General features: G+C 36.3%; 2 protein-coding genes across 2 annotated transcripts in view; both read right to left on the bottom strand.

Annotated features, from left to right (window-relative positions):
* Positions 1-8,990, bottom strand: part of LOC106084773 (E3 ubiquitin-protein ligase Su(dx)) — a 28,673-nt gene extending 19,683 nt beyond the window's left edge. The window contains exon 1 of the mRNA XM_013248686.2: positions 8,682-8,990. The gene's annotated coding sequence lies outside the window, so the exon portion shown is untranslated. The remainder of the gene's footprint in view (positions 1-8,681) is intronic.
* A 2,954-nt stretch (positions 8,991-11,944) lies between these two features.
* The window catches only part of LOC106084772 (glia maturation factor gamma), a 31,373-nt gene continuing 22,193 nt past the window's right edge, over positions 11,945-21,124 (bottom strand). Inside the window, exon 3 of the mRNA XM_013248685.2 lies at positions 11,945-12,426. Coding sequence (XP_013104139.1) covers positions 12,104-12,426 — 323 coding nt within the window. The 3' untranslated portion in view covers positions 11,945-12,103. The remainder of the gene's footprint in view (positions 12,427-21,124) is intronic.

Genomic DNA, 21,124 nt, shown 5'->3' with positions numbered 1-21,124 from the left:
TGTTGACCAATTACACCAATTTGTTGTACAACCCTTGATTATAAGATTCTCATGTTGTTCTCTAAAGATATTTGGTGTAAAATATTTCACACCGTCCGCAGAGCTATTGCTGTTGGGATATATGTGAGATCTTTAGCTAGTTTTCTAACATGATTTTCCTCACAAACCTTTCAGACTATTTCCAACAAATACAACAACAACAAGTCTATAAGTTTCACTCCTATCTAATCAAAAGAAAAAAATCTTTATTATATTAACACAAAATTAATAGGAATAAAATCAAACCCAAATGCACATACATACGCATTAAAATATTCAAAATTGTAGTCTTTCACTAAACCATACCGCAGCCATGTACTTCCCCTAATGTTCGTATGTGAGTACATTACTCACCTACTCATAAAAGCCAATAATATTTGTATATTATACCCAGATATGTATGTACATGCGAATGTTTATTCGAACGTCTGTACGTATGGATTTTAATGTAGTGCATGTACATTGAATAAAAAAATATATTTAAAAATAAAAATAAAAATATTACCGGATGACTGATTCGTGTTTGTTATTGTAAAACGTAGCTACAAAAGAAAATTGTTGTTTTTATTTCAGCTTAAACGCATGGCATGGTACAAACAACCACAACAACTTCGGAGTATTTTGATGAGTCGGCAAAAAAATATTTGGACTGCATATAGACCCTAATAAGTCAATTAGAAAATCAAACGAAATGAATCTGTCTATTATTTTAAGAGTGATATGGATCATGGTTCGTTAAAACAAGAAAATTAAAAATATAGGGCTTTTGCCGAGAAATGATGTAACTTATACCGCGTTGTAGTTTGTAACTCATTTTTCCACCGACTCAAAACAATAGTCCTTGCCTTAAAGTGTTCATATCGAGCAAAAGTAAATGGATTCTCAAAGTTGGATTTCATCTGCACGTATTTGTCATTTGAGTGAATAAAAAATATTTTCACCCAAAGAAATGTGGTCATTAGAATAAGTAACACTTCGTGTCAGCTATCCTGTATGTTGAGCTCTGATATGTGGCAACTTCATGATGTTCAATTAATAACTATATTATTTATCGCATATTCGACTATTCTTTACAATTTTGAATTTAGTAAATCTTCTATTTTTTCCTTGAGCGGCCCAGATTCCAAGCCATATCATTTACAGTAGGTGTTAAAAATAAGTTGTCAAGAGCGATCGGCTATTATCTTATATATAAAAATCAATTTGTGTTTGTTTGTAGGTTTGTTTGTTTGTATGTTTGTGTGTTTCTAATAGACTCAGAAACGGCTGAACCGATTTTCTTGAAATTTTCACAGATGATGCATAATGACCCCGTGGTGAAAATAGGGTACTACATTTTTTGACATCTGAAGGGGGGCGGACCGTCCCCCTTATCCTAATTTTCAGAAACGCCAGATCTCGGATATGGGTGGTGCGATTTAAGCGAAATTTTGTGTGCCCTAAAAATAAAAATTTGGTATCCAAATTTCGGATGGGGTACCTAGGGGCAGCCCGCCCCACCCTAAAACCTACCAAACATATATTTAGGCCAATCACGACAATATGGGACTCAAATGAAATGTATTTAGGATAAGAAACCGGATATGATAACCAATTGACGGACCAAGTGTTAGGGGGACCACCCCAAGCCCCAAAACACCCCTAAAGCGGCCATATTTACCAACCATGGAAATATGGGACTCAAATGAAAGGTATTTGCGAGTAGAATACGAATCTGATATCCAAATGTGGCACCACGTTTCAGGGGGTTCACCCCTTCCCCAAAACACCCCCCAAACAGTACTTATTTACTGACCATGGGAATATGGGGCTTAAATAAAAGGAATTTTAGTGTAGAGTTGGAATCTGATATCTAAATATGGGTCCAAGTGTTTGGGGGCAGCCTCTCACCAAAAACATCTCCCAAAGAGGACAAATTTACGACCATAGCAGTATGGGGCTCAAATGAAAGGTCTTTGGGAGTAAAGCACGACTTTGATATCAATATTCGGGAAAGTGTCTATGGGGCCACGCCACCCCCACAACACCACCCAAATAGTAATATGCAATATGAGGCTCAAATAAGAGGGGTTTTAAAGTAGAAAACGAATCCAATATAAACTTTCAAGGCCAACTCACTGAGTTGCCGCCCATCCCCCAAAACACGCCCCAAGCCGGTCATGTTTGCCGACTATGGAAATATGGGGCTCAAATTAAAGGTTTGTGGGAGTAGACCACGTATCTGATATCAACATTAGGGGCCAACTGTCTAGCGGACGTCCCACCACCATAACAACCCCCAAATAGAACGTATTTGCTCCTAAAGAGGGTGGAGCTAAATATTCAAAGTTTTTAGGACCAATACCCCAAAACGGACATATTTGGTGACTTTTGCAATCAGGAGTTTAAATGAGATTAGAAAACGAATTTGATATCCAATTTTGAGGGCAATGGCAATATGGGGTTCAAATAAATGATATATAGATATATGAGAATAGAGCACGTTGTTGATATATTTTCCGGGCTTAGTGTTTGGGCGACCACCCCAATCCCCAAAAACTCCCCTTAATCGGGCATATTTACCGACCATTTCAATGTGGAGCCTAAATGAAAGGTTTTTGGGGTGTAGAGCAAGAATTGATACCCATTTTCCCTTTCTCAAAACACCCCCTAAGGGAAAAAATTTTTTGACCATGCCAATATGTGGCTCAAATTAAAGGTATTTGAGATTAGAAAACGAATTTGATAACCTATTTTGGGGCCATTTGTTTAGGGGACGCCTCATCCTGTGAACTCCTCTTAAGCCAATGGCAATATGGGGTTTAAATAATTGATATTTGAGAGAAGAGCACGATGCTGTTATTTTTTCAGGGCCAAGTATCTGGGGGACCACCTCTCCCCTGAAAACACCACTAAATCAGAAATCATGAGAATATCGGGATGAAAGGGAGTATTTTAAGAATGGAGTGCACCTTACATCCAAACTTAAATTCGTAGACCAATAAAGATTATATGGGATTCAGATAAAGGCACTTATATTGTTTAACTCTTAGTCAAGTTAGCATGGCATTTCATCAAAAGATCTTCGAAAATAAATAATCCAAGGAAACTTTTGTTCCATATAAAGTAAAAGAAGGTGCAGCGGAACGGGCCCGGGTCAGCTAGTTAATTTATATAATGATGGTCATACACAACGATATATAGCCGAAAAATTGAACAAAAGCCAGGCGGCAATTTGGAACGCCTAGTTTCTGGAAAAATGCGGCCGGGACGTCCAAAAATAACCAAAGAAAGAACCAATAGAAGAATTTTGGAGATTTCTAAGGCTGATCCGTTCAAATCAGCCCCAAAAATTAGAGCGCAATTGCTAAGCGAAGGCAAAGAGGCCCCTTCAGTCTACGCGATACGTAATCGATTGCACCAGAGCAATAAACATGGTCGTGTTGTCCGCAAAATACCGTTCATAAGCAAGCAAAACAAACAAAAAATGAGGGTTATTTTATGAAGAACACGTATTAAAGCCTCCAAACTTTTAGAATAAGGTACTTTGGACATATGAATCTATGGTATGGTGTACCAAACCCCAGCGAACAGCTTTCTTCCAAATGCACACTACCAACATTTAAGTCATTAGAGAAGGTTTGAGGTTTGCTTATCAGCAAATGGTACTGATAGAATAGTTCTTCTTGAAGGGAAAGTAAATGCCGCAGTGTACCTAAAAATCTTAGAGGAAATTGCAATGGAAGTAGACTCATAGGTCAAAATATTATCCTGCAACAGGACAATGCGCCAATACATACGGCAAAACTAATAAAGTATTACTTAAAAAGAGAAAATATAAATGCTTTAAAATGGCCTCCACTGAGCCCAGACCTTTTTCCGATCAAAAATGCGTGGGCTGTTTTGAAAATGCATATATCGTAAGAGAAGGCCCAAAACCTGGAGGAATTAAAAGAGTGCATCCTCCGACATTGGACCAATTTCCCATCGATGAATGTAGAAAGCTTGTGGCTTCTATGGCAAACAGACTTGGAAAATGTCTGCCCAAAACTTTGGTCATTGCGTTATGCTCAAAAAGAAAAAGTATTACAGATATCTTTGATAATGAAAGATGAGAATCAAATCTGAAAGAAGAGCACGGACAAGACTAACATCGAGTTTTTGAGAAATTCCGTAAGGTGAGTTTTTATCCATTTTTGTGGCTTCTGGTATTCTGAGGTCTTTCGAAAGGGAGACGGTGAAGGGTTTCGCCTACGCGGATATCGTTACCGCTTCATCTCTGTAATTACGGACCTCGTTTAGTAGCCTTGAGGGAGCTGTCTAAATGGAACGGAATTGGCATTAATCGCAACAAGACTAAGCTGATGCTTTTCATTAGCAGACAAAAGCTTGTAGTTTCAGGAATTTGTGCTGGATGGGGTAGAAGTAAAGCTCTCTGCGGAGGCCAAGCCAAGCGTGATTATCGACCAGAGACTAAGCTGCACAGAAAAAAATATAAGCCGGTTTCAATCACGAAATTAATTGACTCAAAGAAGTGTCGCACTGCATTCATACTCGGCTATAAAAAGGAGGCCCCTTATCATTGAGCTTAAATTCAAATCGGACAGCACTCACTGATATGTGAGAAGTTTGCCTTTGTTCCTTAGTGGAATGCTCATGGGCAAATTTGCATTTAATTTGTTAATTGTAACTGCTTCAATCACGAAAATAATAAATCAGTCGACATTTAAAAAAAAAAGTATTAGTAATTGAACAATTTTTCAATTAAAAAAAATTTAATATTTAATCTAAAAATTATTGATTTTTTTTAATATTCGATTAATATTTTAATAGATACAATTAAAAAAAAACAGACAATTTTTAAGTTTTCAATTAATTTTTTAATTGATTCATTTAATTGAAAATGATTGGAATTTTTTGAAAATTGCCATTCATTTCTATATAAGGAACACGGATGTTTACCTCATGAATTTGAAGTGCGTTGTCCGTGGAAACTCGCGGGGGTTCTCCGAATAACTTCGGGTGTTGGGTAGTGGTGCCCTATAGATTTGTTGCTGTCGTAGCAGTGTGTTTTGCATTGAGGCAGCAGCCCTTGGCTGATGAAGGGATCCAGCGGATTAATCCAACACGTAGAACGGGATGCTATGGTATTGCCACAGAAATGTGGAAGTAAAAGACTTTGAAGTCTACTTTTTTTCATATTGTAGGTGAAAATCAATTTTTAAAATTTTTTTAAGATTCGATTAAAAAATAATTGTATCAATTAATTTTTTAACTTAAAATTACAAATTATCGTCTTGTGGATAGGTATCCAACGCCCAGAAGCCTTAAGGTAGATCTACATGATCTAGATCGTGAGGTTCAGCGCTACAAGAGAAAACCTCTGGATCAAGGGCATATCAAGCAGGTCTAGACAACATTCATGCAGACACGGTAGCAAAAGCGTTAAATGGCTACCGGGTGAATGTAGTCCTTGGAGAACGACCGCCTCCCATTGCATCTGAAGAAATTGACCTCCCCCGGCAAACCAGATTAGTTCTGGCTCAATTACGTTCAAGGATTGATGCCGACGTGTCCCGATTGTTACAAGGGATCGCACGATACACGTCACGTGTATAACTGCCCAGCCAGACCCACTCGACTCAGATCCAGATCCCTGTGGACGCACCCCATCTTAGTCGCAGAGTTCCTGGGTTTTGACACTCAACAGAATCAAGCAGACGAAAGATAGGACACAACAAACTCATACAACAACAACAACACGACACACATAACCAGTTTAACTGCCCAGCCAAACACACTCGACTCAGATACTTATCTCCCTGGACGCACCCCACCTTAGTCGCAGAGTTCCTGGATCTGGATATTCAACAAAACGAAGCACACCAAAAGTCGAACACGGGCGGTACACTAGATGTATGCGACGGTTGTTTGGCCGATTCTCAAATATGAATGTCTGTTGAGGCATTGGGCTCTAAATAATGGAGAAGGTACAGAGTCCCGCGATGCCACTGGTCTCTGGGTCGAGGAGAAGTACAGGAGAGAGACGCTGAATGTCATGCATTTGTACCTGTATATTGGGTGTGTGGCAACGAAAATTGCACTTAGGACTTATTGAGTCAATAATTTGGCGCTCATCAAACTTTGGGACATACTTCATTTTTGGTGAGAGATGAGGTTTTGGTGGGATGGCATGCTATATTCGACAAAACGAATTATTTATCAGGAGAGTCCTTCCATGTTCACAGGTTGGACGGAGTTTGCCAGAAAGGTATCTCTGATCTGGGTGTACCCACTCCGGATTCACATTGAATGGTGGCACTGGCACTGAGGCAGGGGTTTTAATTGAGTACCTTGAAATCAAAATATCATACAGGCTTCTAGAATGGTTATAGCATCTGACAGAGGGCTACGCGAACCTGAATGCACTAGAGACGATGTTGATGTACGATCTGCGGACCAATAGGTCTGCCAAAATATACGTGGACAGATGGCAGTGGAGGCTTTACTGATCGGCCATGGGGCCGTGAAGATTCAAGTAGCTCCTTCGAACCATGGAGAAGGCTGTCTGCCTTAGTTCAGAACGGGTTCTTGATATGTTGGGCGCTACGATTATCGCACGAATGAGGAGTGGGCTGATGCTGTAGGTTGCAGTGTTACTTAGGCCCCGCGGCCAGGCATTTAACGAAACAGGAGTCCTGAATGATCATTGCAACGGCAGGTATTTGACATGGCGATAGACACAGGGGGAGACAAACTGTAGAGGCTTGTTTTGGCTGACTGGACCATACTCGTGTAATTGTTGTTGATGTTGTTGTACACTGAAGCGGCAGCACTTGACGACGAAGGACTCAATCAAATCAATGCGGACTGCCGTGGAATTGCGGACCACACACTCCGATGAGAGTTATTCTCCCCTCCACCTGCTTCCTCACTTTTTCTTCTACTTTTCACTCTTGTTCATTGATTTTCTGTTTTTTTTTTTTTTGCGATTCTGCTGTTGTTGTATTAGTACCCACGTATTAACTGTGAATCCTCGTCAAGCTCCTATAGGTGTGCATGCTCGTTCCGGACCATAAGACCAATCGGCAAAGGAAATTTTGGCCATTGGGTTTTTAAAGACGTCAATAATCACCAAGTCATATTTAGCATCGTAGGCACTCTGTTTTTAAGCAACAGCCGGTATCCGCCCGGCCTTTCACTGAAAGTCACCACTCGATACCAGTGATTGTGCGTAAAACCAGTTGCGGCTACTACGTATTTAGCATTCCATTGCGTGTTCGGTAGCTCTCAGCTGAGCTTCCCATGACAACGATGGACACATCACAGATTGAAACTCGAAGTTCGAGCCTGTGTGATGCTCATAGTTATTGCTTTTTACTGGCACGGGATAGCTGTGAGCACCACATAGGCCAAAAAAATTGAGGTACGATCTGTGTGTTCATTGCTGTCACGAGAAGCTTAGCTGCGAGCTACTGGGCGTCCACAGGTTGCGAATAGTGGAATGCTTCAAACGGAGTAGCTGCAGCGGCAGTCGCGGATAATCAGAGGTATCGAGCGGAGAGTCTTATTGAGAGGTCGGGCGGCACCGGCTCTTGGACAAATACTGAATGCCTAAGATGGTCGATATGACACGGCGATTTATTGACGCCTCTAAATAACTAATGACAATCCAGTTTCCGCGGCGATCGGTCCTTTGGACCGGAACGAGCTTGCTCACCTATAGGAGTTTGACGAGAATCGCCTCCTCCACATGCAATGTGGCTACAACAACAACAACTTTTCTTTTGTCTTGCACTTTATTGGGGTTAATATCAACTAGCCTTTCTTCGTCATATCTTTCAAAGGGTTGTCTCTACCATAAGAACAGATAGTTCGCTGAAGTGACAACTTTGAAGATCGCCTTGCATTCTCCGTTACCCTATTTTATGGATTTTCGGTATGTTTTAATAAAAGCAATTTTTCTCAACACTTGGTTCAATTTCAGCATTGATAAAGAAAGAACTCTATAAAGATAAACAATGGGACAAACAACAAGAAGCAAAATAAAGTTGATACAGTATCTGACCTTGGGTAGTAGTGTACAGCGAAGGAAATAAAAACAATGAAAACATTCTCTAGGCGATAACGCTTTTGCCGAGGATGGGCCTACAACATGCACCGTCTTATTCATTTAGTTCAACGTAGAAAATTCCTTAACATTCCGACCATCATTTCACTTGCACACTGTGTATAAAATCCCAGTTTACACTTATGTGACTAATACCCCCAACAAGAAAGTTTTTGGTTTTTCCTTTTATACGCATATGCATGCAAATAAAGTCCAGATAACCAAACCTATAGTTTTGGACAGAACGCACCGGCGGTTACAATCTGGCCAAAAAAATGTTGCCAAGCTACAGTGACGGAAGCAACAAAAGATATTTTAAGGTAAATATGCATAGGCCTGTGAAATTCCAATCTGGGTATATTGATATGTATGTATGTACGTACACAAATAGCTGTTCTAATGTAATGTACACATATCGTTATTCTACATTGGACGACAACTATGACGCAGGTTTGCTTTGTTTAAAAACAAAGTGAAAACCCTAAAAAGGATACATGTTTGGTTACTGCTTTCGGTAGACAAAGAAAAAACCCAAAGTTCTCAATTTACTTACTTTTATTTGTTCCGCCTCACTTTTTCACGGGTGGTTTTTGGTTACCATTCAATCCTTTACTTATCGTCGTCGTCGTCTTTTTCACACACACTCACTAGCACTCACATACTTTTGCATTCTTGAACAATAACTTATATTTTTCATTGGAATAATCTCGTGTATTCTATATTTTGCATCTTATTTGCATACCCAACAACTCAAGGATTAATTATTAACATATATTTTGCTTTTTTTACAATTCTTTCAAATTTTCAATAGCGTAATAGCCAAACTTTATGAATTTTCCCGTTCCGTCCAGTTAAATGGGAAATCGATTTTTACTTTGGTCGATAATCATTTATCGATTATAAAACATTCAAATATTTATTTCGATAAATTTAAGGTTTCGATAGAAAAATGAAAATTAAGCAGCCCATACACACTTAAATCATATATAGAATTGTTTTTGAGAATGGAAATAAAGCTAAGTTTGCACTGACCGCTAAAGAGGGTTCTACGAATATTTCTTCATTTGAATATTTCTTCATTTATGTGTTGAACTTGCGTTGATTTGGCATGGTTTAAAATTGCTGGGTTTTATTTTAGTACAATACTGTGGAAATCAGGATCAATTGCATGGTGAAACAATATAAGGTGGTCTCATTTGTACAACAACCATAAATCATATGCCATATTATCATCAAGCTGATCGTCCTATTGCCAACACACGCAAAGAAATTTGTGTGCGTACATGAGCAGAGAATATGCGAGATAGAAGATAACAACAAAGAGAATGCAAACAAAAGTCTGTCATTTTAATACCGTCAAGCCTGGCCAACTGGTAGCGTCTGTTCGCGTAAAACCAACTTTTTAAATCCACCTTGGATCAATTGGTTCCTATTATCTGTTATCGCAATTTATCGATAACTTACCAGTACAGTATTACCTTGATACAAAAACCCGTGAGCCGAGGATAGAGCTGGCAAACTATCGATAATCGGAACTTTCTATATTTTTGATTGCGCCCTCTGTAGGCAGTGTTTTATTTTACTACTATATAGTGCAAATCACGATTAATCGTTTCTTGTTATCTGTTATTGCATGTTATCGATAACTTACCTGCACAAATTTGCGCCTATATTTTATCCAGCACATCTGACTTGCACTGGATAGAACTAAAATAAACCACAGCAATTCTTGTGAGTATGCAAATTAGCAAAAGAAAGTTATTTTAAAGTTGAATACGAAACTTATATAAAAATTTGAGGTGAATTCCCAGGGGGCCGCTTCATAAAATTTAATGAAGGTCATAAAAATTAACGTAACGTTTTTAAGAGTTAAATACGAGTATAATTATTTTTAAATTTGGACCATGTCAAAAGGGGGACGCTAACACCTTAGGGTGCACTGAGCCAGCTAGTTGCTCCTAAGGTTAATTCACTATTAATACTTTTTTTGTGATGTTACGAGCATATTTGGTATAAATTTTTCCTTCGGTGTAGCATAATAAAAAAAATACAATGGCATAAGAGCTATGTGTAGTTTAGGGAGAAAATCACAAAAAACAAAAATTTTTTGCATATCCCTCTAAAATGGGGGCTCGGTCCTGGGGCTCTCAAACAGGTCCTTCCCCACCCCAAGTTAAATGACACCAAACACAGGCAAATTGGTACTTAAATTAAAGAAAATTTAACAAAAATTGTGCATTTTATGAATACTTCTATTTATTACCAAAAAATAAAATATTTAAAAAATCACTTTCAATATATTTCACTGCAGTACTTTCGCGCACAATTAAGAGGTTGCGTCAGTAGCACAACTATCAAAAATCCCCAACAAAACTACCTTGAGTGGCAAATACCGTAAATTGAAATATCAAAGTGATTTTAGAAATAAACCTTGTTTTACAACTTATCAAGGTGGATTTAAAATGTGTCTTACGCTAACAGCTGAAAACAGCCGGGCAGTAGCCGGCCTGTTTGACGGTATTAAGATGTCAATTCTGTGTTTACATTCACAGCAACCCGTTCTCTTTCTCTTATTTTACCTGCATACGTACACACAAGTAGGCAAGTTTCTCTGGTTGTGTTGAGAACAATGCCAATTTGGAAATGATTGTATGAGCTCATAGCCGCAGTGGCTGCCTCACACTTAATCTGTATGTCAACGGGTCGGATATATAGAATAGTCTCCAGTGCCCTAGTGGGCGTGGTCCTCATCGCTCCGCCTATGCCAAGACAACATGTTCTCTAAACCTGTTATATGGTCCTTATGTTGCACTTTTTCTCCATAGCAGTCCACCAAACTACTGAGGCGTTAGTTAGTACTGGTCTAATCACGCTCATGTAGAGCCAGTGGACTATCCTCGGATTCAAGCCCCATTTTAAGCCTACCAATTCAATTGAGGCTTCCTGAACACACTATAAAATCGATTCCCAGAGGAAGGTGCAAAGAATTTTTAGACGATTGTTAGACAAAATACTCAAAATTTTCAACTTTTCCTCTTGTTTCCATTTTGTGTACAGGATATTAGAGTATTCCATTATAAATTATTCCTTCTTACTTCTTCCAAAACAGAACCTTGAAGTTTTATGGTAATTTTTATATAATTTTATTTAATTATTAAAAGTGCATATTTGTTTTTCTGTATTTGTGTTATTTAAAATTTGGCAAGTACAACTAATTCCAATTAGAAACAATAAAATAAATTATAAAAACAAATTTTGTTTTTGTTTTTTTTTTTAGAATAATAATCTAATAATTGTATACCTATGTTTCAGATCGAAATTCTGCTGGAACGTGGAAGTTGAAAATGTCGTAGAACACAATAAATGCTAATAATGTGCTAAATAAATATACCCTAAACATAATATCGTTAATGATGATAAAAGTGACGTTCAAGTATAAAAAAGGAATGTATCCTAAATACTATAGATGATGTCTGTTATTTTTTTATCATAGGAAAATATTATTTATACAAATAGGTAGATATTATTAAAAAAAAATTGTCATATTTTGTTGTTGGTACAAAATTTGGTATATAATCGTTGGTATACGGAGGTCATTTATAAGTATTCATATAATTCTATTTTTATGCGAGTACATATCCACGTATGTACACATGTAATGTTTTGTATTGTAATGTTGTTGCTGTTGATATTTATTTTTTTTTTTTTTGGACTTTAATCGAAATGGCAGAGTACGACTCTATATGCCAGGTTGTACTTCCGAAGTTGGTGTCCCCACCAACTGTAAATTAAAACACGTGTATTAAAAATACAGAATTAAAACCAATGTACAGTTATAACTGTACTGTGTATAACGATGACTAAGCATCGAATCCCGAAGCGTCCGCTTCAGACGAATTCTAAATGCAAAGTGGTTGATATTTATTGTATATTGCTTGATTGGCATTGTTTCGTGTGTTTGTACATGTGCCTGCCTCATTTACTCAACTTTTCCTTTAACCATTCTTCAGTTAATTCATCTAATTCACGTATTTCGTAGACCCGTGTTAGGTCCACCTCCCGTTGTAGGGCACTTTTAGTGCAAGCATACATCATCTGCAATTCAATTTGGCTATCTCGTGGTGTATAGAAGATGAAACACATAGGATATGATATTCGAGAATCATCATGCACCATTTTGTATGTGTAAATAACATAACGTGGCTGATGTCCTGGCAGTTGCTCCTGTAAATCTTCAACAGAAATGTCATCTATGGCATCGTCAATAACAACAAGTTGTTTCTCGCGGTCGACTTTTACTGAAAATATGGAGAAGAAAAATTGGAAATAATTTAGTGGAACTATGAATTTTTCCTTCGAATCAGTCGAGTATGTTCAAAATATTTGTTTTATGTCTCTTTAAACAAATTTTGTCCCTTGTAATATCACAGCAGTTTAAGACCAACAACGTTGTTCACAAAACTTAATGCAACTTTAAAGTACAGTGCCACACATAAGTATTGGCACAACCATCAACTTTTAACTTGACCGCTATTTTTCAGTCCCGTCTTCCAGTCTACTCAAAAAAAAATATTTTTCCGAATGAACCCATGTTGTTACTTAACTAAAGCAGAAATTTTTTTCATTTTTTTTTTTTGTTTAACTTTTTTATATTTTATTTAGCAAAAAATAATGCGATTTCATCGCTCAAAAGTATTGTACTTACATGTTCTGCTAAATTTTTTTCTAATTTTTGCCAGTTGGCAACTATTTTTGCAAAAATATTGGTTCCTAAAATTGTCTATTTATTGCTTTGTTGCTTGCAATTACTTTACTTTAATTGGCTATTACAGAATATTTGTTCCAATAGCCGAACGTAGAATAGCGTTCCAAGGGCCTCGATCTTCTGCGCTCATTCTAAAATATCCGACACCAAGTTTCGAGGTGTCTCCCACAACTTGATCTTTCAATCGGGCTTTTGGTCTTCCCGGTTTGCGTGTACCACCGTGTTTGCCTTCAAAAGACTTCTTTGCTGGAGCTACTTCATCCATTCTGACAACATGACCAGCCAACGCAGCCGTTGTATTTTGATGCGTGTAACTATGCTATCGTCGTCATACAGCTCATACATACGTCGCATATATTCACCATTAACGCAAACTGGTCCATATATTTTACGAAGAATCTTTCTCTCAAATACTCCAAGCACTGCGTCATCAGCTTTCACAAGTACCCATGCTTCAGAACCATATAACAGCACGGGTAGTATCAGTATCTTGTATAATGTAATCTTCGTCTGTCGAGAGGTGGCCTTGTTTCTAAACTGCTTACTTAGTTCAAAGTAGCATTTGTTTGCCAGTTTTATTCATCGCTTAATCTTAAAACTGGTGTCAATTGTTTCGGTTACGGCGGTGCCGAGGTAGATAAAGTTATTGTCTCAAAGTTTCTCCATTTTCTTTATCTGCTCGGTTGTGCAAGGCTTTTTGGGAGTTGAAACCATCTATTTCATCTTATCCCCATTTACTGCCAGACCCATTTTCACTGACTCTCTTTCGATTCTTTCAAAGGCTGCAGTAAGTACTTCCGGTGACCGATGTCGATCGATCGATGTCTATTCACATCTGCATCTGGTATAATCTTCTCCAGCAGGATATTAAAGAGATCACACGATAGACTGTCTCCTTGTCTGAAACCTAGTTTGGTATTAAATGGTTCGGAGAGATTCTTTCTTTCTTTGGTTGTAATTGGTTCCTAAAATTATCTACCGTGTTGTTTTACCGTTAGTTTAAGTTTTTTGTTAAAAGAATAAAATTAAATGCAGAAAATACAAAAAATGGCCTCAAAACAAAAATAAAGACTGTATCTGAGCGAAAAATTATAATGCACATTTACAGCCAAGGAAAATCGTTTGCTGAGATCGCCCAAATGATGTACAGAAGCCGTTTTGCAATTCGAAGCATCGTCAACAGGTTTGAAAGAGAATCAAATTTACAAAGAAATGTGTAATCATTAATTGACAGATATTGAAAAACACGTTCTGTGACAAATAAGGTTATTAAATGAGAAGTAAAGTCTTAAAAATTAAATAAAATCAAATAAAAGAAAAAATAGATGTACCGTTTTTGGCAAAAGCTGTAATCAACACGTACACACGATGAGTACGATCATGATGTGCCATGTAAACTCTGCTTTATGTGTTCTTGTGATGCCTAAACCTTTGTTTTCACCAATACTAAAGGGTGATTTTTTTGAGGTTAGGATTTTCATGCATTAGTATTTGACAGATCACGTGGGATTTCAGACATGGTGTCAAAGAGAAAGATGCTCAGTATGCTTTGACATTTCATCATGAATAGACTTACTAACGAGCAACGCTTGCAAATCATTGAATTTTATTACCAAAATCAGTGTTCGGTTCGAAATGTGTTCAAATTTTGACAAATTTTGTTCAGCGATGAGGCTCATTTCTGGTTGAATGGCTACGTAAATAAGCAAAATTGCCGCATTTGGAGTGAAGAGCAACCAGAAGCCGTTCAAGAATTGCCCATGCATCCCGAAAAATGCACTGTTTGGTGTGGTTTGTACGCTGGTGGAATCATTGGACCGTATTTTTTCAAAGATGCTGTTGGACGCAACGTTACGGTGAATGAACACATTTCGAACCGAACACTGATTTTGGTAATAAAATTCAATGATTTGCAAGCGTTGCTCGTTAGTAAGTCTATTCATGATGAAATGTCAAAGCACACTGAGCATCTTTCTCTTTGACACCATGTCTGAAATCCCACGTGATCTGTCAAATACTAATGCATGAAAATCCTAACCTCAAAAAAATCACCCTTTATAATAATGACCATACATCAGATGTGTCATGTAAACTCTGCATAAAAGGGCCATTGAACTGAATAAATCGATAATGGAAGCTATAATCCAAAAAATACGAAACTTGATTGCGGATTCCCCTGGTAAATTTCAACCCTATTAAAATGTGTTTACCAGCACCTACTTGTTTTTATTGAAATAAAAGACGTTCAAATTCAAATTTGACTCTAAAAGAAGATAAATCAGATGCATATATATTTTATTAAATGAATTTTCATCGCCATTATTTGTATATATATACATATTTAAAAAAATTCTTCAAATTAGCGATTATTTTAATGTTGTGCGCACAGTATTGAAAACCCAGGCATCTGGCGAGGGCTTGGATCTTCGGTTCGTCTGTCTAGTTCCAAAAAATGTTTGAATGCTATTTACGAAAGGCACTCGTTATTCAATTTATGCTATTAAACGCCTGTAATAATTCAGAAAAAATGGAAGATCCGTTCAATCCATACATTCATATTTTGCATTTTCAAATGCCAAAATATTGAAAAGATATCTAAACCAAACTTCTGAAATTTGCAATACTGTGCTGGGGGTTTTGTTATAGATGCGTTTAACAATAGAAAAACTCGACGAGGAGTTTCCACTTAAACTAAATTTCTCTTTGTATTTTCGTCTAAGTTTGTTTTGTTTTTTTGTATCTTTGTATTGCTTTTTGTTTTCTCTTCATTTTCGTCTCATCTTTTCTACTGTTTTTCCTTTTCAACTGTGTCTGTATCGGTTTTTTATTTGTTCTTTTTTTTTTGTTTGTTTTTAATTTCTCTCTTTCTTATCGTTAGTAAAGGGGAGGAGGCAGAGGCTAATAATAATGATAATGATGATAATGAAGGACTGGGTGATGGTGGAAATGAACACGATGTTTGTCTTAAATAACTTTCTTATAACTGAACGGATTTTGATTTATTTGATTATTGCATCAAAATTGTATGTCTTCTATTTTCACTTTCTCCTCTTCCCTACCTATGTATATATGTATGTATGTATTTGTGTATTTTGTTTTTGTGGCGGTTCTTTTACTATTATTCTGTTTTTTTTTCGTTTTTATTCTTGTGTGTTTGGTAATTTCTCCAATTATTTACAATTAAATTATATTTTCAATTCGTCTAATAATAAGAAAAACCTTTTCGTTATTTTGTTGTTTTCTTCTTGTTATTGTAATTTTTTTCAAGGATTTGGAATTGAGAAAATCTTGTTATGCATTACATTGTTTGTTACTCGCATTGTGGTTTTGAGTAGTGGTATATTATTGATTTCCAATTATTTACATGTACTTAAAAATAACAACTTATTATGTAATAATAATAAAAAAGTATATTGGTTGGTTTAGCTCTTGGTCTAATATTAGAACAACGACTTTTCTGAATTGGTTTACCAAAAGTGTTTTAAATGCCTTTCCGGAGTGTCGAAAGAAACATGTGAAAAAAATGTCCCGTTATGGTCAAGTCTAGTGGCCAATCAATTATCAACGATTGTAAATTTGTGAAAAGTTTTGGTTTTCTGTCATGGTACAATTAAGAGGTAGGGTCATTAGCACAACAACAAAAATCTACCCCCAACGAATACCGTAAGTTGAAATGTCAAAGTGGTTCTAGAAATAAACTTTATTTTACAACTTATCTTCTACAAATGTGTTTTATATTTGTGTTTTCATCACAACAAAACTGTTTTGTTGCTTATGTGTGGAATATCGGATCAAATAGAACATGTTCTTAAGATTTTAGAAATGTATCACAGCTGTGATATCAAGACTTTGACATTTAGATATACTGCAAAATCAAAACAAAAATAAAAAAACTGTACTCAGCTACTCGCATGACTTCACCTTATTAGTGCATCCTGATTTTCTGCTTAAAATTTTTATATCTGGAGTAAGAAGGCGAATATAGTCGTAGTACAAACTATTAAAGTAAAGATAGAACAATTCCACATTCCTACATTGCTCAATTAAAGTAAAAAAGAGTTGATGCCCTACTCTTCCCAATCAACACCTTTGATGTCGGTTAAGAAGCTCCAGGGACGAGAGCCTTAAATCCGGATTTAATGAGCAGTGTAAACGGGGTTTTACGTGTCAAGTGAAGATAAGTAGACAGTTAAGAATATCTTAATGAGCTCCGGGCATGATTTGTTTCCCAGACAGGATGGTAGTTCGCGAAATGAAAAGATGGGGAATATGTCAGAAAGTGCTTGTCCGTTGCGAGCGAACCTGTCACTAGTCTTACATACGCACCATTTGTCGAATCACTGAACATAGTAGACCAGTGCGGAAACGATGTAGAAGTGGGAATCTGTACATGAATGCCGAACTGCCGGGAAACTCAGGCCAACCGTCGACCGAAGGAGAAAAAAGAGCTCCTGGCTTTTGGTAAGACGTCAATGAGCCCTATTACAGAAGTTATAAGCGGGCACTGTGGGCTAATCAATATGGCGGCGTACATGGCAATTCCGCATAATGAATGCAGCAAAGCTATCTTAATGATAATGAGGACGAGACAACGGAGCCCTTGCTTTGGAGGGAGACGGGGTTTCCCTCATATCAGGGTGTTCTTAAAAACTATTATCTAGAAGGTCTCTTCACATAGGCAGATAATACTGGATGATTTTGAAATTCAATGAATGAGATTAAATCCTACACGCGTGGTTATTTTTGAGTAGACACGCAGGACCACTCGTTGGAACACACCGAGAAGATACATGGGTAGGCGTGGACCTGTGCTGCTCCTGGGATGTACATACATATGGGCGTGCCTGATAGGGGTCTACTACCTACTTTCTTATCTTCTCTTCTTCATTTCTCATCTCTGGGTTTAATCTAGGGATGAATAAAATTTTTCTAAAGACAAAATTTCAATGAAAAGATAAAGTTTCAATCCTAAGACCAAATTTCAATGCAATTTTGCTCTAATGACATGAATTTTTTTTAAGACTAAAGACAAAATTTCAATAAATTTTTGAAAGACAATCATCCATGGCTAAAAATTAAATTCATTTTGATATTTTTCATTGATTGACTTCAACCGATGTATTGTTTAAATAGAAACATGTATTCATCACTACTTGGAAGATATTGAATTACAAGATGTGTCCGAAGTTACCCAGCAAGCCGCGTCCTCAAGACATCTTAAAAGAAGGGTGTATGGCCATGTAAAAGCGTTGAAGACATATAGCCGACAGCCCATGCAAATCCTAGATGATATTTTCATATAGTTGTCGGGAAAATCATGCATGAAATTTTAAGCGACATTGTGAACGAATATGTAATTGTGTCTCATAACAATTGAAGTGACAGACACACGGCAGCAAATATGCCAAATCGGTAAAAAAAAATTCAAATTGTCCTAAAGGAATCTTTGAAGACAATGTCATAATAGACGTTTGGACTGCTGGGTATAACCAATCGATTATAACACGATTGATGTACCATGTTAACTTGGCATAAGGTTGTCTAACAGCTGGTATCTGTGGGCAGATTTGACGGTATTAAAGCTGCTATCACACGATTAGTATTGTCAAATTTATTTTGAAAGAAAGTTGTACACATTGTGTGATACGTACAAAAAATTTAATATGATAAATGGATTTTCGAATAAATATGCAACTTTTTTGCTAAATGCGAATGGCTTTGCGCAGATCGCCACCACTTAATAGAAAAGTTTACACTGCTGATTACCTCTCAAGTGTCGTCAGCAGTAGGAGATAACCGCAGCTAAAATTTTTCTGATGTTCTCGCCGGTCTTTGCACCCATTCGTTCAGCGTCAAAGTCTAACATGCTAACCCCTGAGCTACGTTTTGGCCCCATGCCTACGCAAGCGCACACAAATTTGTGTGTTGAAAAAATTCTACGGATTTCTACCATATGATTTTTGGTATTTGCTCAAAAAATACAACTTTATTATTGACAATTTGACAATATTGTCAAAATGTTATTTCTATAGAAAGTATTGGCAAAATTTATTTCTATAGATTTTTTTTTTTTTTTAACATAATTCTTCCAAATTTTTATTTTAAAAAAAATTTTGTTAAAGTTATTCGATCTTATAGTTAACGCTGTTTGATTGTTTTTGGAAAAACAAAATGTGTTCAATAAATGTGTCTAATGTGAATACAATATTAAGAATGCACGAATTTGACATGTTTTGGGCGAAAATGATAAAACAAGCTGGGTCCAATATCTCCTCTATCCTCCATTTAAAAATTGCCTCACAAGCTGTTTGCACTGCAAACGGTTTGTATTGGAAATTTAACATCGCACATAGACTGGTTGGTGGCGCTTGTGAATATAGGTAAATGAGAATTATATACGAACATGCCGCAAACGGAATTCGCGTCGTTTGGATTGACGTAATGCAAGTATATAGGGTTTCGGTAGTCTTAGCTCCCAAAATGTGAATCTTTCTGTCTTTTATTCCTTTTCATTTTGTTATAAATTTGATTTTTTTTTAATTTTCTCGACAGAGCTGCTTGCTTTGAAGAAATATAAAATAATTAGCGACACCTATAAGCTTGACATTTACCGTCAAATATTGAGAGCACAAATATTCTCCGTTATTTCCTCTTTGTAGTTAGTTTCGAGTCTGCATCATCCCTAAAGTATGCTAACTTTTTTCACATCTTCACACTCCATTAGGCATTAGTTTGAAATTTAGTTTAAACCTCAATTTAAACGTTATAAATGCGAAAGAACTGCTTATTGCATCCATAAACACATTAGTTTACTATGCATCTATGGACAAATGAAAGAATAATCTATAAACTCATATCTATTCAAAGTTTTATATAGATATTATGTGTTACGGCAGTGTTTTTTTTTCATAAAACAATATCAACAAAAACAGAACACAATAAATCAGTCAAGAGACAATTGTCATATAAAATAGGAACATTTCAAATTGGCTTTAAGGTAAAAGCCTGCGGCTGCCATATGATGATTAAAAATTAACATAGGCATAATCAGTATAGTTGTGCATTTATCAAAATATAAAAACTAATATGTTTTATGATCGCATTGGGAGAGAGTGTTGCATTTATTGGTCGTCAATATCTTATGCAGATGACATAAAAATCCAAATCAAATAAGTCGTTAACATTGAGAACCTTAAAAGCTCTATTAAATGCGCTGTTGTCGTTTATGTTGATGATGATGATGATTTTAACCCAGGAACTTATCTTGAAGTTACTTGGATCGTTTTACTGGCTGCCTCCTATGTTTGGGAAAACAAAAAGTTTGTATTGCCTATTGCAGCAGTAAAACGAACCAAGTGGCGGTGTATGGTTGTAGTTTGGTAACTATTTGGTTTCTTTACTGTACTGTACTGTAGTTAGAACTATTAATATGTTGAATGTTTTGAGTGTTGAGAAATTATACAAAGGTTTTTCCTATTATTTTGATATTTTTTGTTTTTTTTTTATTTGTTTTGTTTTTCCTTCCTGATCTTTTAACTATGTTTTGTTATTGGTTTTCTTTCTATATTTTCTTTAATGTATTGCTGCATGTATGTGAGTTTTTGTTTTTTTTTTAAGGTGTTACTATAAATTTTGTTGTTTGTCATACGTGGATGATGATAGTAAGTGGTTCATAACTATTGCTTCGGTTTCTTGTATATTCAATCAATAATCTCGTTTTTACAACTGTAACAGACTCGAGAGATAAATAATCGTAAAAAAAAAATAATAAAACGAATAATTATATGAATAATAAATATTTAACCATCTCTTACATATTGAGATGCGTTTTACTGGTATGCAAAGGTAAAAAATCCATTTAAGCATTTTAATTGGGGTGTTTTCATACTGTAATACCCTCCACCAAGGACGGGGTCTAATACCAAGATCATTTTCGTTTTATGAAATTTTATGCGGAGTAGATGCAAAACCTTCACCTTCTTACATTACCATTTATTTTTCTTCGTTTTTTTTTTTTGGCTATATTTATGCATTTAAAGTTTGTGTAAATGTTCTTTTTGTTTTGTTTCAATATATGTATGTATGTATATATATGTTATGCTTTTTCCGAGGGGTTTTCCTAAAAAGTTATATTCATGCATATTTTTATAATCGATAAAAAAGTGGGAGAATATTTATTTTGGGAGTTTTTTTTTGTTTTCTTAATTTGATTTTTGTTTTCATTTTGAATA

The sequence above is a fragment of the Stomoxys calcitrans genome, chromosome 3, assembly GCF_963082655.1.
Source record: "Stomoxys calcitrans chromosome 3, idStoCalc2.1, whole genome shotgun sequence".
Taxonomy (NCBI): Eukaryota; Metazoa; Arthropoda; class Insecta; order Diptera; family Muscidae; genus Stomoxys; species Stomoxys calcitrans.
This window is presented reverse-complemented; position numbering and strand designations above follow the sequence as displayed.